The following is a 13717-nucleotide window of genomic DNA, read 5'->3' as shown; positions in this document are numbered from 1 at the left end:
CCACAGTCTCAGCTCTCTCCCCACTTTCCAACCAGGTGGGTCTAGACCCTGCACACACATTTTCTGTGCCTCGGTCTCCTCTTCTGTAAACAGAGGATGATAGGACTCCCTTGCAGGGTGTTTGACAGTCCCAATGAGAAAATGCACGTGACGTACACAAGCCCACAGTGAATAGTGGCCATTATTGATATCATTACTTCTCCTACCCCCATTCTACCGAGGGCATTCCTCTCCTGGGGTCCCCTCTCCCTCTTCAGCCCTTCCTCTGCCCTTGTGCAGTGGTGCTTTGCCAGGTAAGACAACACTGTGGTAGTTAAGAGGACAAGCTGACCTGGGTTCCAATTCTAGCTTTTAGGCACGTTGCTCAATCTTTTTATGCCTCTATTTCCTCACCTGTAAAGTGGGGATAAATAGATACTTACCTCTTAGAATTTGTGTGATAAATGAAATGATGCATGTAAGAGCTTAGCATAGTGCTCCAGAAGGTTCTTTAGAGGTGTCTCCAGGAACAAACAGTACCTCCATCTAGATCCTTCTGTGCCTCAGACAGCCAGAGAACCACCACCTGGGACCCCACCCTACCTGCACTTCCTGTGGACAGCAACTGAGGCAGCCAGTGCATGGGTTGGTTGGTGGTTGAGGCTGAGCTCCCTCCTCCCCACTAGTCCTGGGGCACATCCCACCCAGAATTTGGGCTGGGGTAGAATTGATCATCCCGAGAGTTTGGGAGCCACGGCTCTGCCACTGTTGGGCCTACACACTTACTTGCAGGCCAGCTCACCGGTGAGAGCCGTGTTCCGGGGAGGAGAGAGGCAAACTGGTTTGGGAAGATGGATATGGGAATAACTCAGCTAGGCTCAGTTCCCGTGGGAGGCCGGGGCCAGCGCAAAGCCCCCACCTCACCCAGCAAGTCAAACTCTCCCCCTTTCCTGTCCACTTCAGTGTCCTCCAGCCTTTTCCGGGCAGCCGTGGATGACTTTCCAGTGTGTGATGCTTCTCCATCGGGAATCAGTGAGGGTGACGATGACCGAGGACCGAGGCTCGACGCAGGCGGAGGAGGCGTGCGAGCCACCTTACGCTCCGCGCACGGCCCAACCGCCAGAGTGGCCCGTGCCCACCACCCACCTTAGCGCCCCCGCCCGCCGCAGCCGGGCCGGGTGGGAGAACGTTTCCTAGAGCCAGAGCCGGGCAGAGCGGGGGTGGGAATGAGTTGCCGCTCACCCTTCCGCGTCTGCCCTCCCCACCCCCCATCAGTCCCGACCGCTAGAGCCCAACACGGCGAGGTCACAGAGGGAAAGGCTGCGGGCTTTATTTATTTTTTCCCTGTACGTGTGATAATTTTTCTTACTTTGGGGATAAAGGGTTATGGGTGCGGGTGTGTTTGCGGCGCTCACGTGGTTGGCCCTCTCTCCTCCCCAAGGCGATATTCCCCTCATTCTCCCACGCGCGCGGCCCCGCAGAGACAAGGCTGTTCCCGTTTCCCTGGCCCCATAGCCCAGATTAGGATGCGGGACCGGAACCACCTTTTTCTTATTAAAACAAAACAAAACAAAACAGAACAAAAAAGCCCGGACCTCTGAAGGGTCGAGGATTCAGAAAGTGAAACCAATAGCCCAGCCCTACAGCCGTTCCGTGGATCGAGGGGTTCCAGAGGGGGGTGTGTGAGTAAACGCGTGTGTGTGCCTGAGTAGTGGGTGTGTGCTGCACGTCGTGTCTGTGCCGTGCGGCCGTGTAAGTGCTCCGGGTGTTGCGTGGAGTGCGTGCTGGCTGCCGGGTTATGAGAGTCAGTGTGTGGGGGTTTGTGGTGTGCGTGTGTTCTGCACGATGTCGTGTGTGCCCGCGCACACCCCCGCTTCGTCGGTGCCCGCTAGATGAACATCCTCCCTCCCGCTTCGTCCTAGCCCCGGCTCCCACCCGGGACCGGGGGATGGAGACCTCGGCGGAACGCCCTAGTTTCGGTGCCAGGGTCTGCAAAACCTGGCGGAGCTGCCTTCGTTCGGGGCGCGGCCAGTTCGTTGCAGCCGGGTTGCCCTCGGGGCCTCTCGCCAGCGCTCAGCGTCCTCCTCCCCCCAACCCACCTCCAACCCCGTCCTAGGGCGTCTGGCTTGGAGTCCCCGATGTCTGTCCGGCTGGGCTCATGGCGCGACACCTCGCCAGGTGCTCCGGTTCCACTGCCCCGGCACCCGCGCAGAAGCCCCGCTCCCTGCCCGGGAGCCCCGTGCCCACGCGCCCCCCACCCCGGGCTTTTCTTGGCTCCCTCGCTCCGGCAAGTCCAGCTCCCTCGAGCAGGACAGCGCCTCCATCGCACCTTCGAAACCACCCCATTTTTGGTGGACCATTTTCTTTTGCGCGGGGGCATACTTGATCCAAGAGTGGTTCATAGTTTTGTTTTGTCTTGATCGTGCTTGGTGATTTTATGTGTGTGCGTACTTTAAACGTCCCCATCAATCCCAAATTGAAGTCGTCCTAGAGCGGAGGCTGACATTCGGAAGTGAAGCAAAGACGATACGGGAAGTGTTGCTGAAGACGGTGCCCGAGACCCTCGTGGGGAGCCCTCCCGCCTAGCGGTGCAGGGATCTCGCGGTGCTGCTGAGCCCAAGGACTCTGCCGTCCTCCTCCCCTGGGAGATTCTTCAAGGCCCGGCGCCCATGGCGGAGAAAGCTCTCGGGGGAGTGTGGAGACGAGCGCCAAGAGAGCGCAGGCCGGGCTTGTGGTGACCTCAGTAACCAGCCCGCCGCCCCGCGTGCGCCAGCGCTCATTAACTGCTCCATCAGAGAGAAGAAAAGGGACGCAATAATTCAAAATTTCAGGAAAAGCAAACTCGGAGGGTGGGGAAACACGGGCCTCTACAGACTGCCCCTTCCCTGGGCCTCGCCAAATGTGGGGGCTTTAACCACAGCGCACCCGGCCGGAGCGGAGGGAGGATTCCTTCCATTCCACCCCCAAACCGAATTATTCACCAAGTTTCCCCAAACCGAGTTACTACGAAAGGCCCGCCAAATCGAGCTTAAATTCCACTGAGAACAGGCAAACTAAGCTCAAATTTCGTTTGGCGACTGTGGGCGGGTGGGAGAAGAAAGGGCGCGGATAAGCCCCGCACTGGCCGCGAGCGCTGAGGACTGGGGTCGCGGTAGAGTCTCTGCTCCCTGGGCAGATCCACACGGTGCCATGTGGGTGGTCTGCACGGGTTACGGAGCCCGGCGCCGGGCTCCAGCAGTGAACGCCGAGCCTGTGCTCAGCAGCGTGCGGGCCGCGCGGTACCGGTACCGGTACCGGTACCACGCCCAGGGGCGGCGCGGAGAGCCCTGCGCACCCACCGCGTGTTCTGGGTATCCGGCAGGGGCACTGGTTTGGATGTAGCTCCCCGCTTCAAGGGAGATTTCGAACTTGGGATGACTTGAAGCAAGCGTACATCCCACCGCCGCGCGTGCTTGTTCTGCCCGGTGGGATTGTATTTGCCCGGTTGTCTACGAAGAACCTGCGAACCTCCGTGCACCAGGCGGATCTCTCAGGTCCAGTCGCCGCTCGGAGGTGACTCCCAAGACCGCGGAGGCGCGGTGTCCCCATCTCAGTACTCTACCGTCGTCTCTTGGGGCCTCACTTCGGTGCTGGGGTTCTCCAAGCGAGGCCCTTTCGCTACCAGAGAGGACCTGCGGAAGAAAGCTGGGACAGCCACTTCTGGCTTTGTGACAAGCTAGAGGCTGAGACAGTGGTAGTGACAAAAAAGAGTTCGTTTTGGTTTTCCTCCCCCCCTTTCTTCTCTGTTTCATTATGTTTGGGGAGTTTTTGGGTTTTGCAATTCATTCTAAAGCAAATGACAAAAGCTTGGAGTTCTTAAGTACAGCTCCCTCCTTTTATACCTTTTGGAGAAAGTGAATCTCAGAAATGGAAAATGGCTGACCCAATGACCCAGCCTATCACAGCCAGCAAATCGGAGACTGAGCTGAAATGGGAACCCAGGCCTCAGGCCTCTCAGGCCAGCCCACCCTCCCCTCTGATCAAACACATATTCACAGTCCTTCTTAGGCCCCAGACCTATCCCTTCCACCTTTCCTGACCACCCGCCCCCCCTTCCCCAGGTTGGTGAGATGTGGCACTTGCCAGAGGGGACTCCTCCCTGAGGAGGTTTCCCAGTCAGGTACTCACCCCACCCCCAGCCCTGCACCCTCCAGCATTTGGAAGAGGGAGCCCTGAAAAGGGAGGTGATGCTGGAGAGAGTGAGGGTTCCTCGTTAGTAAACCAGGGGTAATAATAGTACCAACTTCACAGGTTTTTTTGTAAAGATATATAAAAGGATTGGAAGTTGTGAGTGTTTCAAAAATGCAAAAGGCTGTGGGGTGTTTCCTACTGCTGAGTGGGGGTGAGGATCCTGCATAAGTTTGGCAAAGACCCCTGAGAACTCAAGGAGGCTCTCCCTAGGGGTCTCCTGGCTTTGGGGGTGGCCCAGGACAGAGGCCTGCTAGAAAACCCATCCTGCCCTTTCCTGCTAGGTCCAGCAAGAAAGGACCCTGGGCACAGGCCCCAGGAGGAAGTGCTTCTATTCACCCTTTCCAATCCACCTCAAAAGCACCTCCTTTGTGAAACCTTCCCTGCCAGCCAGCCCTACTCCAAAGAGCATTCTCTTCCTTAGGTGCCCCCTGAGCAGCTGCTGTCCTTGGAGCCTACCATAGCTCCAGGCACGGCTGTGTGACTGCCTCCCCCCCAGAGGAAGATAATGGTGGCAGAAAGGAAGCTTTGAAAGAATAAATCCTTGTAAGTTCATAGCCCCAATTATAAGGAGGTGGTGGAACAGCAGAGTTGGTTAAGAAAGGGGGAAAGGTTGTCCTGTGTGCAAATAGCATTTTTCAACTGAGCAAACCTTGCACACCCTGTTGAATGAAAGGGAGTGGGTTCTCCAGCTGCCCAAAGGAAGGGCTCCCACACAGCTCCTTTTCCTGAAGCTCCAAGACTTCAGGATGGATACCTGGGAGCCAGATGCCACAGATGGGTTTTCTTGGAAAAACTCCTCTCTATCCATTCTAGCGGTGAGTCCAGATTGAAATCGACTTGCTCTTCCTACCCCTCTCCAGGAACACCTGAGGAGGGGTTCAACCACCCCGGCACACCCCTTTGATCTTTCCATCTCTCCAAGGACACCTGAGCCTGGCCACCGCCCAGTGTCCTTCCTCTCTTACTCTTCTAAGCTTCCTGCTTTCTCTGACCGTTGTGCTCCCCTACCCAGTTCTAAGATTGTCGGGCTTCACTCTGAGCCCCGATGGTGAGTGCTTGTGAATATGCCTGCTTGAGTTGCATGCTGAAGTGAGAGGCACGAGAGGTGGGTATGGTGAAGACTGGTGACTTTGGGGATGCACCGTCTCTCCCCTAATAAGAAGTAGCTTAGATGTGTGTGGACAGATTACGTCTCACAGGGTGGGTACATGTGCCTATGTGTTTAGATGCTTGGATTTTCTCTATTTTCAGGTGCATATACCAGCAAGTCAACGTGTATAGTCGTGGATCTGTGTAAGAGACAAATATATTGCTTTTATTCAGTGATACCACTATTCATCTTTGGGCATACATCACGGTCCATACTCTGTACTTGCAGATCCATAAAGGAAACGGACGTCTGTTTTACTGGTGTATTCAAATGCACATGTTGAATTTGGATGGAGTCTCTAAGAGGTTGTGTACTTGTGGTTATAGATGCTTGCACACGTGGACGCCTGTCCACCAAGGTCTTGGGCACTAACGTTTAGAGGCGGGTCCTGTACACAGACTGAAAATGCGGCCACCAAGCCGGGCCTTGTGTATTTCCTGCGCCCTCTGAGGAGCCATCGAACTGGACCAGCCTCCCACTCCCGGATTTTGTCCCAGTTCGTGAAGGGCTTCGGCCGGATGCAGGGCCAGAGGAAAGGCTGGACGTCACACGGGCAGAAGCCCAGTCTGCGGATCCCTCCAGCAGCCTCAGGGGCCAGCAGGAGCTGCGGTGTCGCCACCAGACGGGGCCACTGCCGGAAGCGGAAGCCAGGATTGGGGTGGGGGGTGGCGGGGCGCCGTCGCTGCAGTCGCGGCTGGCTTGGCCCAGGGCACCCCGCGGGGGCGTGCGCTCCGCGCGCGTGCGGGGCAGGCTGGGCGCCAGCCGGTTCCTCCCCCGAACCGGCGTCTGTTTACCAACAAACCGCCGGCGCTCAGCAGCGACGCATTCCGACGCGTTGAATAAGCTGCCGGCGCTGGCGGTCCGGTCTCTACTCCCCTGCAGGTTCGTGACGGCGGCGGGGTAGGAACCGCGGGTCAGATTCCGAGGGTGGGAGAGCATGCCGCAGGTTCCCTGCGCCCCCGCGGACGCAGCGCTCAGCCGCTGAGCTGCTTCCCTTGCCCCCCGGGCATCGCAGTCCTGCCAACACCCTGCGTTTCCGCCGTCAAGACCAAGGAGTTCCCAGACCGCCCCAATCGCCCTGCAACCCCAGCACCTCTCTCGGAGAGGACCCCGAGGTAGCTAGGCCAAAAGCGTGCGCCCCGTCCCCTCTCCGCCCCGCGCCGCATCTCCCAGTTCTGAATTTTCCTACCTTGGGCTGCCCCGGGGGGGGGGCGGGCCCTGGCTGCAGGCCTCGGTGAGGTTACTGCGTGCGGTGGCCAATCCCGGGCGTCTACGTGGGCGGGGCACCCCGTCGGGTCCCGGGAACCGTACCCAAGAGCTAGAAGAGGGGGGCCCCCATGGATTTAGGGGGGAGGGGAAAAGCCATGGGGGCACCCCCCGGAACCCCTTTCCCAGGCGCGCTTTTCGCTGGAAGAGGCGCAGAGAGACACCCTTCCCGGGATCTTAAGTGTGGGGGAAGCTAGGTGGGGGATCTTTCGGCCCCAGCGCCCGAGGCTGGGAAAAGAGAGAGTTGGCAGAGAGAGCGGACTACGTGCCGTGCCGGGCCATGGCCTAGGCTCTTCTGCCCGGGCCCCGGCCGCAATGTCCTCTTTGCCCTGCCCCCTCCCTGGCAGGGACTCTTCCAGAGCCGTCTTCCCGGACATCGCCCCCGTCCCATCTGTAGTGGCTGCCTACCCTCTAGGCCTGTCCCCCGCAACCGCAGCCGCCTCCGATTTGCCCTACTCTGGGCCATACGGCCATCTCCTGCCCTATCCCTATACCGGCACGGCGACGCCCTCAGAAGCTTACCTGCCTTGCCAGCAACCCACGGCGCCCTCTCAGCCCTCTCAGCAGGAGCGGGAAGCAGGTAAGTACGGCCACGGCGGCTTTTCCCACCTCGGGGACTCATGCTCCTGTGCGCCCCTAGACTTCGCCCTCGCCTGGTTGGGCGCAGCTAGCGGGATTCAGACCTTACTCAGATTCCACGGGATCTGGGGGTGGGGGGAGGGCAAATGGATGGGGCGGGAGACAGGGGGGAGGAGCGGGGGCGAGTTGATCTAGGTCTCCTTTCAAGACCGACCTGGTTTCGATTTTCAGTTGTGTGAAGCCGGGTAGCGGGGCTCCCCACCCCACCCCCTGGAGCACCGGGGTTGTGTGTACCTACGGGTAACGGGAAACTGAAAGAACCCAGATGTGGGTGTGGGTGCCTACCCCTTCCCCAGGATTCTCTCCGGCCTGCTCACCCCTTCCCATGGCGCCTCTCTCTGCTGCTTTCGTTTTGTCTCAGCAAACAGTGCTCAAGCCAAAGACTGAAAAGTAGAAATCGGGTCCCAGCTGGAGGACAGCAGACACGGGGGCTTACTGGGGGCCCCTTGCCCTCTCCCCACCCCACCCCTACATTGCCCAAAGTGCCTGAGACTGGAAGCTGGCCTGAGGGAATCTGGGGCTAGGACTCCATCATCCATTGTTCTAAGGATGTAGCCACTGGTAGGTCAGCCTCTCATTGTAAACACCAACCATTCCTGTCATCTTTGCCCCTTGCCTTTGGGGGAGGTTAGGCCACAGTTCCCATTGCCTGGAGCAATGGTGAGCTCCTGAGAAAGTGCCCACTGGAGGTCATCAAAGAAGCCAGGGAGCTAGCCTGTCCCGCTGGCTCTGGGCCTGCATGGGCAAAACCCACGTAACACTCCCTCTACACCACCTGCACTAGCTCTGGCTTAGACCTCAGGTCCCGTGCACTCCCTGCCCCCACCTAATGGCCCCCAAAATTGTCTTCAGCAGTTTCCTCGAAGGTTGCACATCCACTGGGTGACTTTGCTGGGGTCAGTCCAGGACCAAGACATCTCCCTGCCTTCTGTCACTTGGGTGAGACTCAGGAGCTCATACACATCCGAGCCAGGGGTGGCCCTAGACATTAGGGAGCTCCTTGATGTCCAGATGAGCACACAGAGGCCAGAAGAAGAAGTGCGCAGGGCAAAGGAAACAGCCTGCTTTCCAGGCTCTGGGCCCTTGCAAATGGACTTTTCACCACGTAAGGCCAGAAAAGAGGATGTTGAGGGAACTTCCTCAGAGCCCCCCAAAGTTAACTGCCTCCTGTGCCAGAACTGGGGCTGCCTCTCTCAGGCTGCCTAGCCTGTGGTTGGAGAAGGAACGGTGGTTACACCTGATCGTATTTCTACAGACAATTCCTTGGACCCTTCCAGTACGTGCTGACGTGGTACATTTGTGTGTGAGTGGGGGGTGGGGGTGCGTGGAGAGTACGATAACCCTGTCCTTAAGATAACTGCTGGAAATGGGGGTGGTGTTTTCAGCCCTGTCTGCCACACTCCCTGCTTCCCTTTGCTTTGTCTAGGGACAAGAGAGCGGAGCATTCCTTTTCTTTATGGAATTTCCCGGACGCTACGAAATCCACACACATCCTTAAACTAGATCGTCACATTTTTCTACTGAAACTGGTGGATTTGGCTTACTCTGTTTAGATTGAATGGTTGGGGTGTGAGAGAGGGCTTGGGGACCCTCCTTTTGCCCCCACTCCATGTCCCCCCAACCCCACCCTCACCCCTGCCTCAGGGGAAGGTTTGGTTCCAAGTAAGCTAGCTACGTGCCACCTCCCTGTTGAGCAGGCGGGACCGGCGCCTTCAGGGAGGCCCTCGGGCTTCGTAGTGGCGACCAGGGCTGATCCTGTCCTGACTTGCTGCAGCGAGTGTGGAGAAAGGCAGCTGTCAGTGAAGGAACTTGGCAGGGGTCTGCTGGGAGAGTTAGGGCTCAAGAACTGTGAAAGTTCAGAAGCCCTGGCTGCCTCCCAGGCTCTCTCTACATCACCCTTTGAAATGACCGGTCCACGAAGACAGAGAGACGCGGGTGGTAGCTCAGCTGCCAGTCCAAGGCTTGGAGCAGTAGGGTGGGAGCAGGGAAGGCTGGACAGGCGTGGGCAGAGCGGAAACCCAGGGTTTTTCTGGGAATTGGCTGAGGTGGGGGTCGAGGAGGGTGGATTTGAGAAGCCCTAAGAGCCTCTGGCCACGGGTGAGGGATTCAGGGGAGGTCACCACCACGGCGGGCCAGGGAACCTGACATGTGGGGTAAACCAGAGGGACGAAGGCCTAGGGGGACAAGGGTGGACCCCAGCCATCTGGGCACTAGGGCCAAGCGCCCTTTTTGCTAGGACTGCTGGCAGACCTGCGTGGAATGCAACAAGCATTGCCCTAAGTCCAGGGACATCTGGCCACTTGGTCCACCCCAGCCCTAACGTCTGCATGGAATGGTCTCCGTGTCCCCATGCAGCAGCACAGGCTGAGGCCGCCCGGATCGGAAGTGGAGAGCCTCTCACCCACCTCCTTCTAGGGCCGGGCTGTTTCACGCCCGAGATTGCTTGGGAGGCTGAGCCCAAGGGCAGGAGGTGACCAGATCTACCGCGCGCAATCCGGGAGTGGCCGGGAGGGTCTGCGCAGCCAAAAGCTGCGCACTTTCTGGAACTGGGTCACCTTCCTTACCACCCGAGAACCCGTTTGTGAGTTCGGCGGGGCGCCCCTGAGGGCCTCCTCTCATAGCCAGCCAGCCAAGGGGGTGGGAAGAGACGGTCACTTTTCCTGCAGGGTGTTCCGCAGGAGGCGCGCGGCCCCTTCCAGTAGGGGAGGGATGGCCAACCCTAGGGGCACTTTCTGATCCTGGGAGGGGTGTTCATCCTGGCGTTCAAGGCGCGCTAGGCCGAGCCCCTCCGACCCACTCTTGTTCCGGCAGTGGGGAGGCTGCCACGCAGACTGCGTAACCTGCCTCTAAGACTTGCTTGTTGCTTGTGAGTTCCCTCCGCCTGTAACACCCTTCCCCCCCACCCTCCAGGTCTCGGCCCAGCCCGCGACTGAGCCTTTCAGCCCCACCCCGCCCTGTCCCGCCCCATCCCAAGCTGGCGCCACCGCACCCGGCTGAACTTTGACCTTCCGCCGCTTTTTTTTTTTTTTTTTTTTTTTTGGCTTACTCTTGCACTGGCCCTAGCAGCTTTCTTCCTAGGGTCACAGGGCCCATAGGAGTGGGAGCTCCCTAAGGGCAAGAACTGCATCTTGTCCCACCTAGAGTACAGTGAACTTGAGGTTTGAAACGGCGGTGGAGCAGGAGGTAGAGTGTCGGCCTGGTGCCTGCGCTTTTTGCTAATCCGAGGCCAGCATGTAAACGAGATGCAAATGAGCCTTGGCAAGCTCGACCACCCTCCATCCCACCTTCCATCCTGTGCTGTCCCTCAGATTCAGAGAAGCCACCGCTGTCCCCGGAGCCCTCGGAGCGGCTCCCACAGGCCCCGACCAAAAAGCTGCGCAAGCCTAGGACCATCTACTCGAGCCTGCAGCTGCAGCACCTAAACCAGCGTTTCCAGCACACGCAGTACCTGGCGCTGCCTGAGAGGGCCCAGTTGGCTGCACAGCTCGGCCTCACCCAGACCCAGGTGGGGCCAGTCCCGTTCTTTCTGCAGGCTAACCATCCCTAAGTGTGTTCTCTGGGAACTCCCCCCTACCCCTGGCCCCTAGGTGGGAATGACAGATGAGTCCTCCAGCCCAGTCGTCACAGTTCTTCAGGGTGTGCTCATTGCTGGCCCTCAGTAAGTTGGGGGAATGTATTTTTAAAAGGTGTTGGGGGGGTAGGTTTAGTTAGAGGAGGGTACCCACATTGGGAGAGCTCAGGGCAGGAACTCAGGGGCTTCCAGGGCTATGGGGGACTGGAGCGAATGCTCCCAACTTCTGCTCTCCTCCCAGGACTGCCCCCTACCGCTGGGCTCCTTTACTTTGGTCACATCCTTCCACACATACTCCACCTGATCTTCCATTCTTTCCCCTTTTCTCTCCGAAGGTAAAGATCTGGTTTCAGAACAAACGTTCCAAATACAAGAAGCTCCTGAAGCAGAACTCTAGGGGGCAGGAAGGGGACTTGCTTAGTAGGACCCCCTCCCTGTCTCCCTGCTCCCCACCCCTGCCATCCCTCTGGGATGTACCCAAGGCAGGGGCCCTACCCACTGGGGGCTATGGCAACAGCTTTGGAGCCTGGTATCAGCATCACTCCTCAGATGTTCTGGCTCCACCTCAGATGATGTGAGCCTGGGCGCAGGTAGGTCAGGCCCCCAGCTCTCCTGCAAAACCCAGGACCCAGCCCACCTGCACCCCTTTTGGGCCAGGAGGAAACCAGCTCCACATGGGTTTTCTCAGGATGATGAGGAGAAAAAGGGTGGTATGGAGCCCTGTCCCCCTTGCTCCATAACCCAAACAGCCTAATAAAAAACTTCGGTCTTAGCTACTGCCCCCCACCGCTACCATGGACTGTACACCTTCCCTTCAGCTGGTCAAAGGCTCTGGAGAGAGTCATTGGCTGGAGTTCAGGCTGTTCCCAACACCCCTAGTCTTGCCACCCTTTCCTTGAAAGGACAGCAGTTCCATCATAGCTTGGGGCCAAAACCAGCAAGAAGCACTGCGTGTTTTTCCTCTGTGTGCCTTGGGCCTTGCCCAGTCCATTTGCAAAGCAAGAATAGAAGTGAAGTATATATCCAGTCTTCAAATGGACCACCATCGGGCCCCGCCCACCAATTTTTCCTGGAGCAGTCCATCACCCCATAACTGTACACCTACTTACCCTCCTGAGAAGGGGAGGAATGATGAAAATGGAGAGTTTGTAGACCTATGGGTAATTTATGTTCTCTTCCTTAAAAAGCCCTCTTTTCCCCATCTACCGTTTTGAGTAGGCAATGGATCCAATTATCCTTATAATTCAGTGGATATTTATTAATACCCCCCAATACATAACAACCCACGTGTACATTCTCTTGGGAAACATGGTAGAGTAACATTTGGGGCAGAAAGGGGACAAATAGGGTCTCTAGATGAGTGTCAGTAGAGACACCCCAAATAGGGGGGGTGGGCCCAACAGTTCAGCATTTTTCAGCTGTCTCTGTCTAAATGAAGTACTCCCGTGTTTAACCAACCTGACCACCATCCCCAGGCTCTTAGCACCCCTCGCACTGTCAGCTTCCAGAGATTAAAGTTTGTACAAAAACCTGGGCCCTGGCCTGGAGGCGTGTTTGTTTCCTGATTTCTGGGGCTGGCTGCTCACGCCCCTTCTCCACCATCTGCCTCTTCCAGCCCTGAACTGCAGGCACCAGAGCCTAGCTGTGCCTCTTCCACTAACGGGCTCTATGGGTCTAGCTCTGGAATGTTTTAATACGCCTGTACTTTCATAATGCTCCGGGGTGAAACCAGAAGATGCTAATGCTGGCAATGACCGAAGTCTGAATGGGTCTCACCGGCAAAGTCTCTCCTGGTCCAGTTCTGGAAGGAATGGAGTACCGCCGGGCCTCCGGTGCCCCACCTTTAGCCCAGGGAGGGTCCCTGCTCACCTTGGGAGAGGACGTGGCCACTGAGCCAATCCCATCTGCCTCTGAGAGAAGTGTGCTTCTTGAGGATGGAAAGGCCCCAGTCCACCTAGGGGAAGGGGGAGGAGGAGGCAGAGGAGAAGAAAGCTCCGGAAGGAACTGGACTTCTCCATCTAGCAAGCATTTATGGAGCCTCTGCTCTATTAGATCTCCAGATACCAAGGTGACTTAGGCAGACCCTGCAGGCCAACAGGGGAGCCAGACAAATGGCCAGCCACTTGTGTGGTGCCAGGCTCAGGGAAGTACTGAGGGCAGTGTGGGCAGAGTCAAGGGGTTCCAACTAGGCCTTAGGAACCCCCTTCCCACCGCTCACGCAGCACCCAGCCACAGGCGGGCTGAGGACAAAGGCAGTCTGTAATTCAGGGAATCCAACCCAGCTTGACTGGAGGGTTTACGGGAGGGGCCTCCAAGTCCAGATAAAAAGCTCCCAAAGCCAGCTTTCCTCCTACTGCCTAAACCTGTTCCCAGGCACTCCGGGGCCCACCCTGTCTGGAAAGACCACTCAGGCCCTCGGGGGTGGGCCTGCAATCAGTCCCTCCAAGGCCCTGTTCTGGATCAGTGGCCACCCCCACTTCCCAAAACACACATGGAGGGTTCTTCTGGGGATGGCAAGAGGCACGGGGCCAGCCAAAGCCAAGATCCAGGAGCAGCGAAGAGTGAGGGAGTGAAGAGGAGAAGCCTCCTCCCCTTTCTCTTCCTCTTCCTCCCCATGCCTTCCCCCACCCCTGGCTACCCTCTCTCTACTGGCTGTCCGTGGCCCCTGCCCCAGAACCCTCCTCTGGGTCTTCTCTGAGGCCTCAGGGCTGCAGGGCTGCTGTTCCCTCCCACTACAGGTTGCACACTCCTCCTCTTTCCACAGACCCATGATAAGATCTACCGCCCTCTCGGAAAGCCTCCAAAGGCGAGATTAATTGGACAGCCCAACACGAGTCGCATGGTTAAAACAACAGCCCAGGTTGTAAAGTTAAGTAGCAGGA

At 57.8% G+C, this 13717-nt stretch overlaps 1 protein-coding gene across 1 annotated transcript; it reads left to right on the top strand.

The window, feature by feature from the left end:
* Positions 1–6695: 6695 nt before the first annotated feature.
* Positions 6696–12360, top strand: DLX4 (distal-less homeobox 4). The gene is made up of 3 exons (XM_024572994.3): positions 6696–7205; positions 10573–10769; positions 11171–12360. The coding sequence occupies exons 1-3, from the start codon at positions 6941–6943 to the stop codon at positions 11411–11413; spliced, it is 705 nt and encodes a 234-aa protein (XP_024428762.2). The 5' UTR covers positions 6696–6940; the 3' UTR covers positions 11414–12360.
* The last annotated feature ends 1357 nt before the right edge of the window (positions 12361–13717 follow it).

This window comes from Desmodus rotundus, chromosome 9 (genome assembly GCF_022682495.2).
Source record: "Desmodus rotundus isolate HL8 chromosome 9, HLdesRot8A.1, whole genome shotgun sequence".
NCBI lineage: Eukaryota > Metazoa > Chordata > Mammalia > Chiroptera > Phyllostomidae > Desmodus > Desmodus rotundus.
Note: the sequence above shows the minus strand (reverse complement) of the source record. Positions and strands in the feature narration are given on the sequence as shown.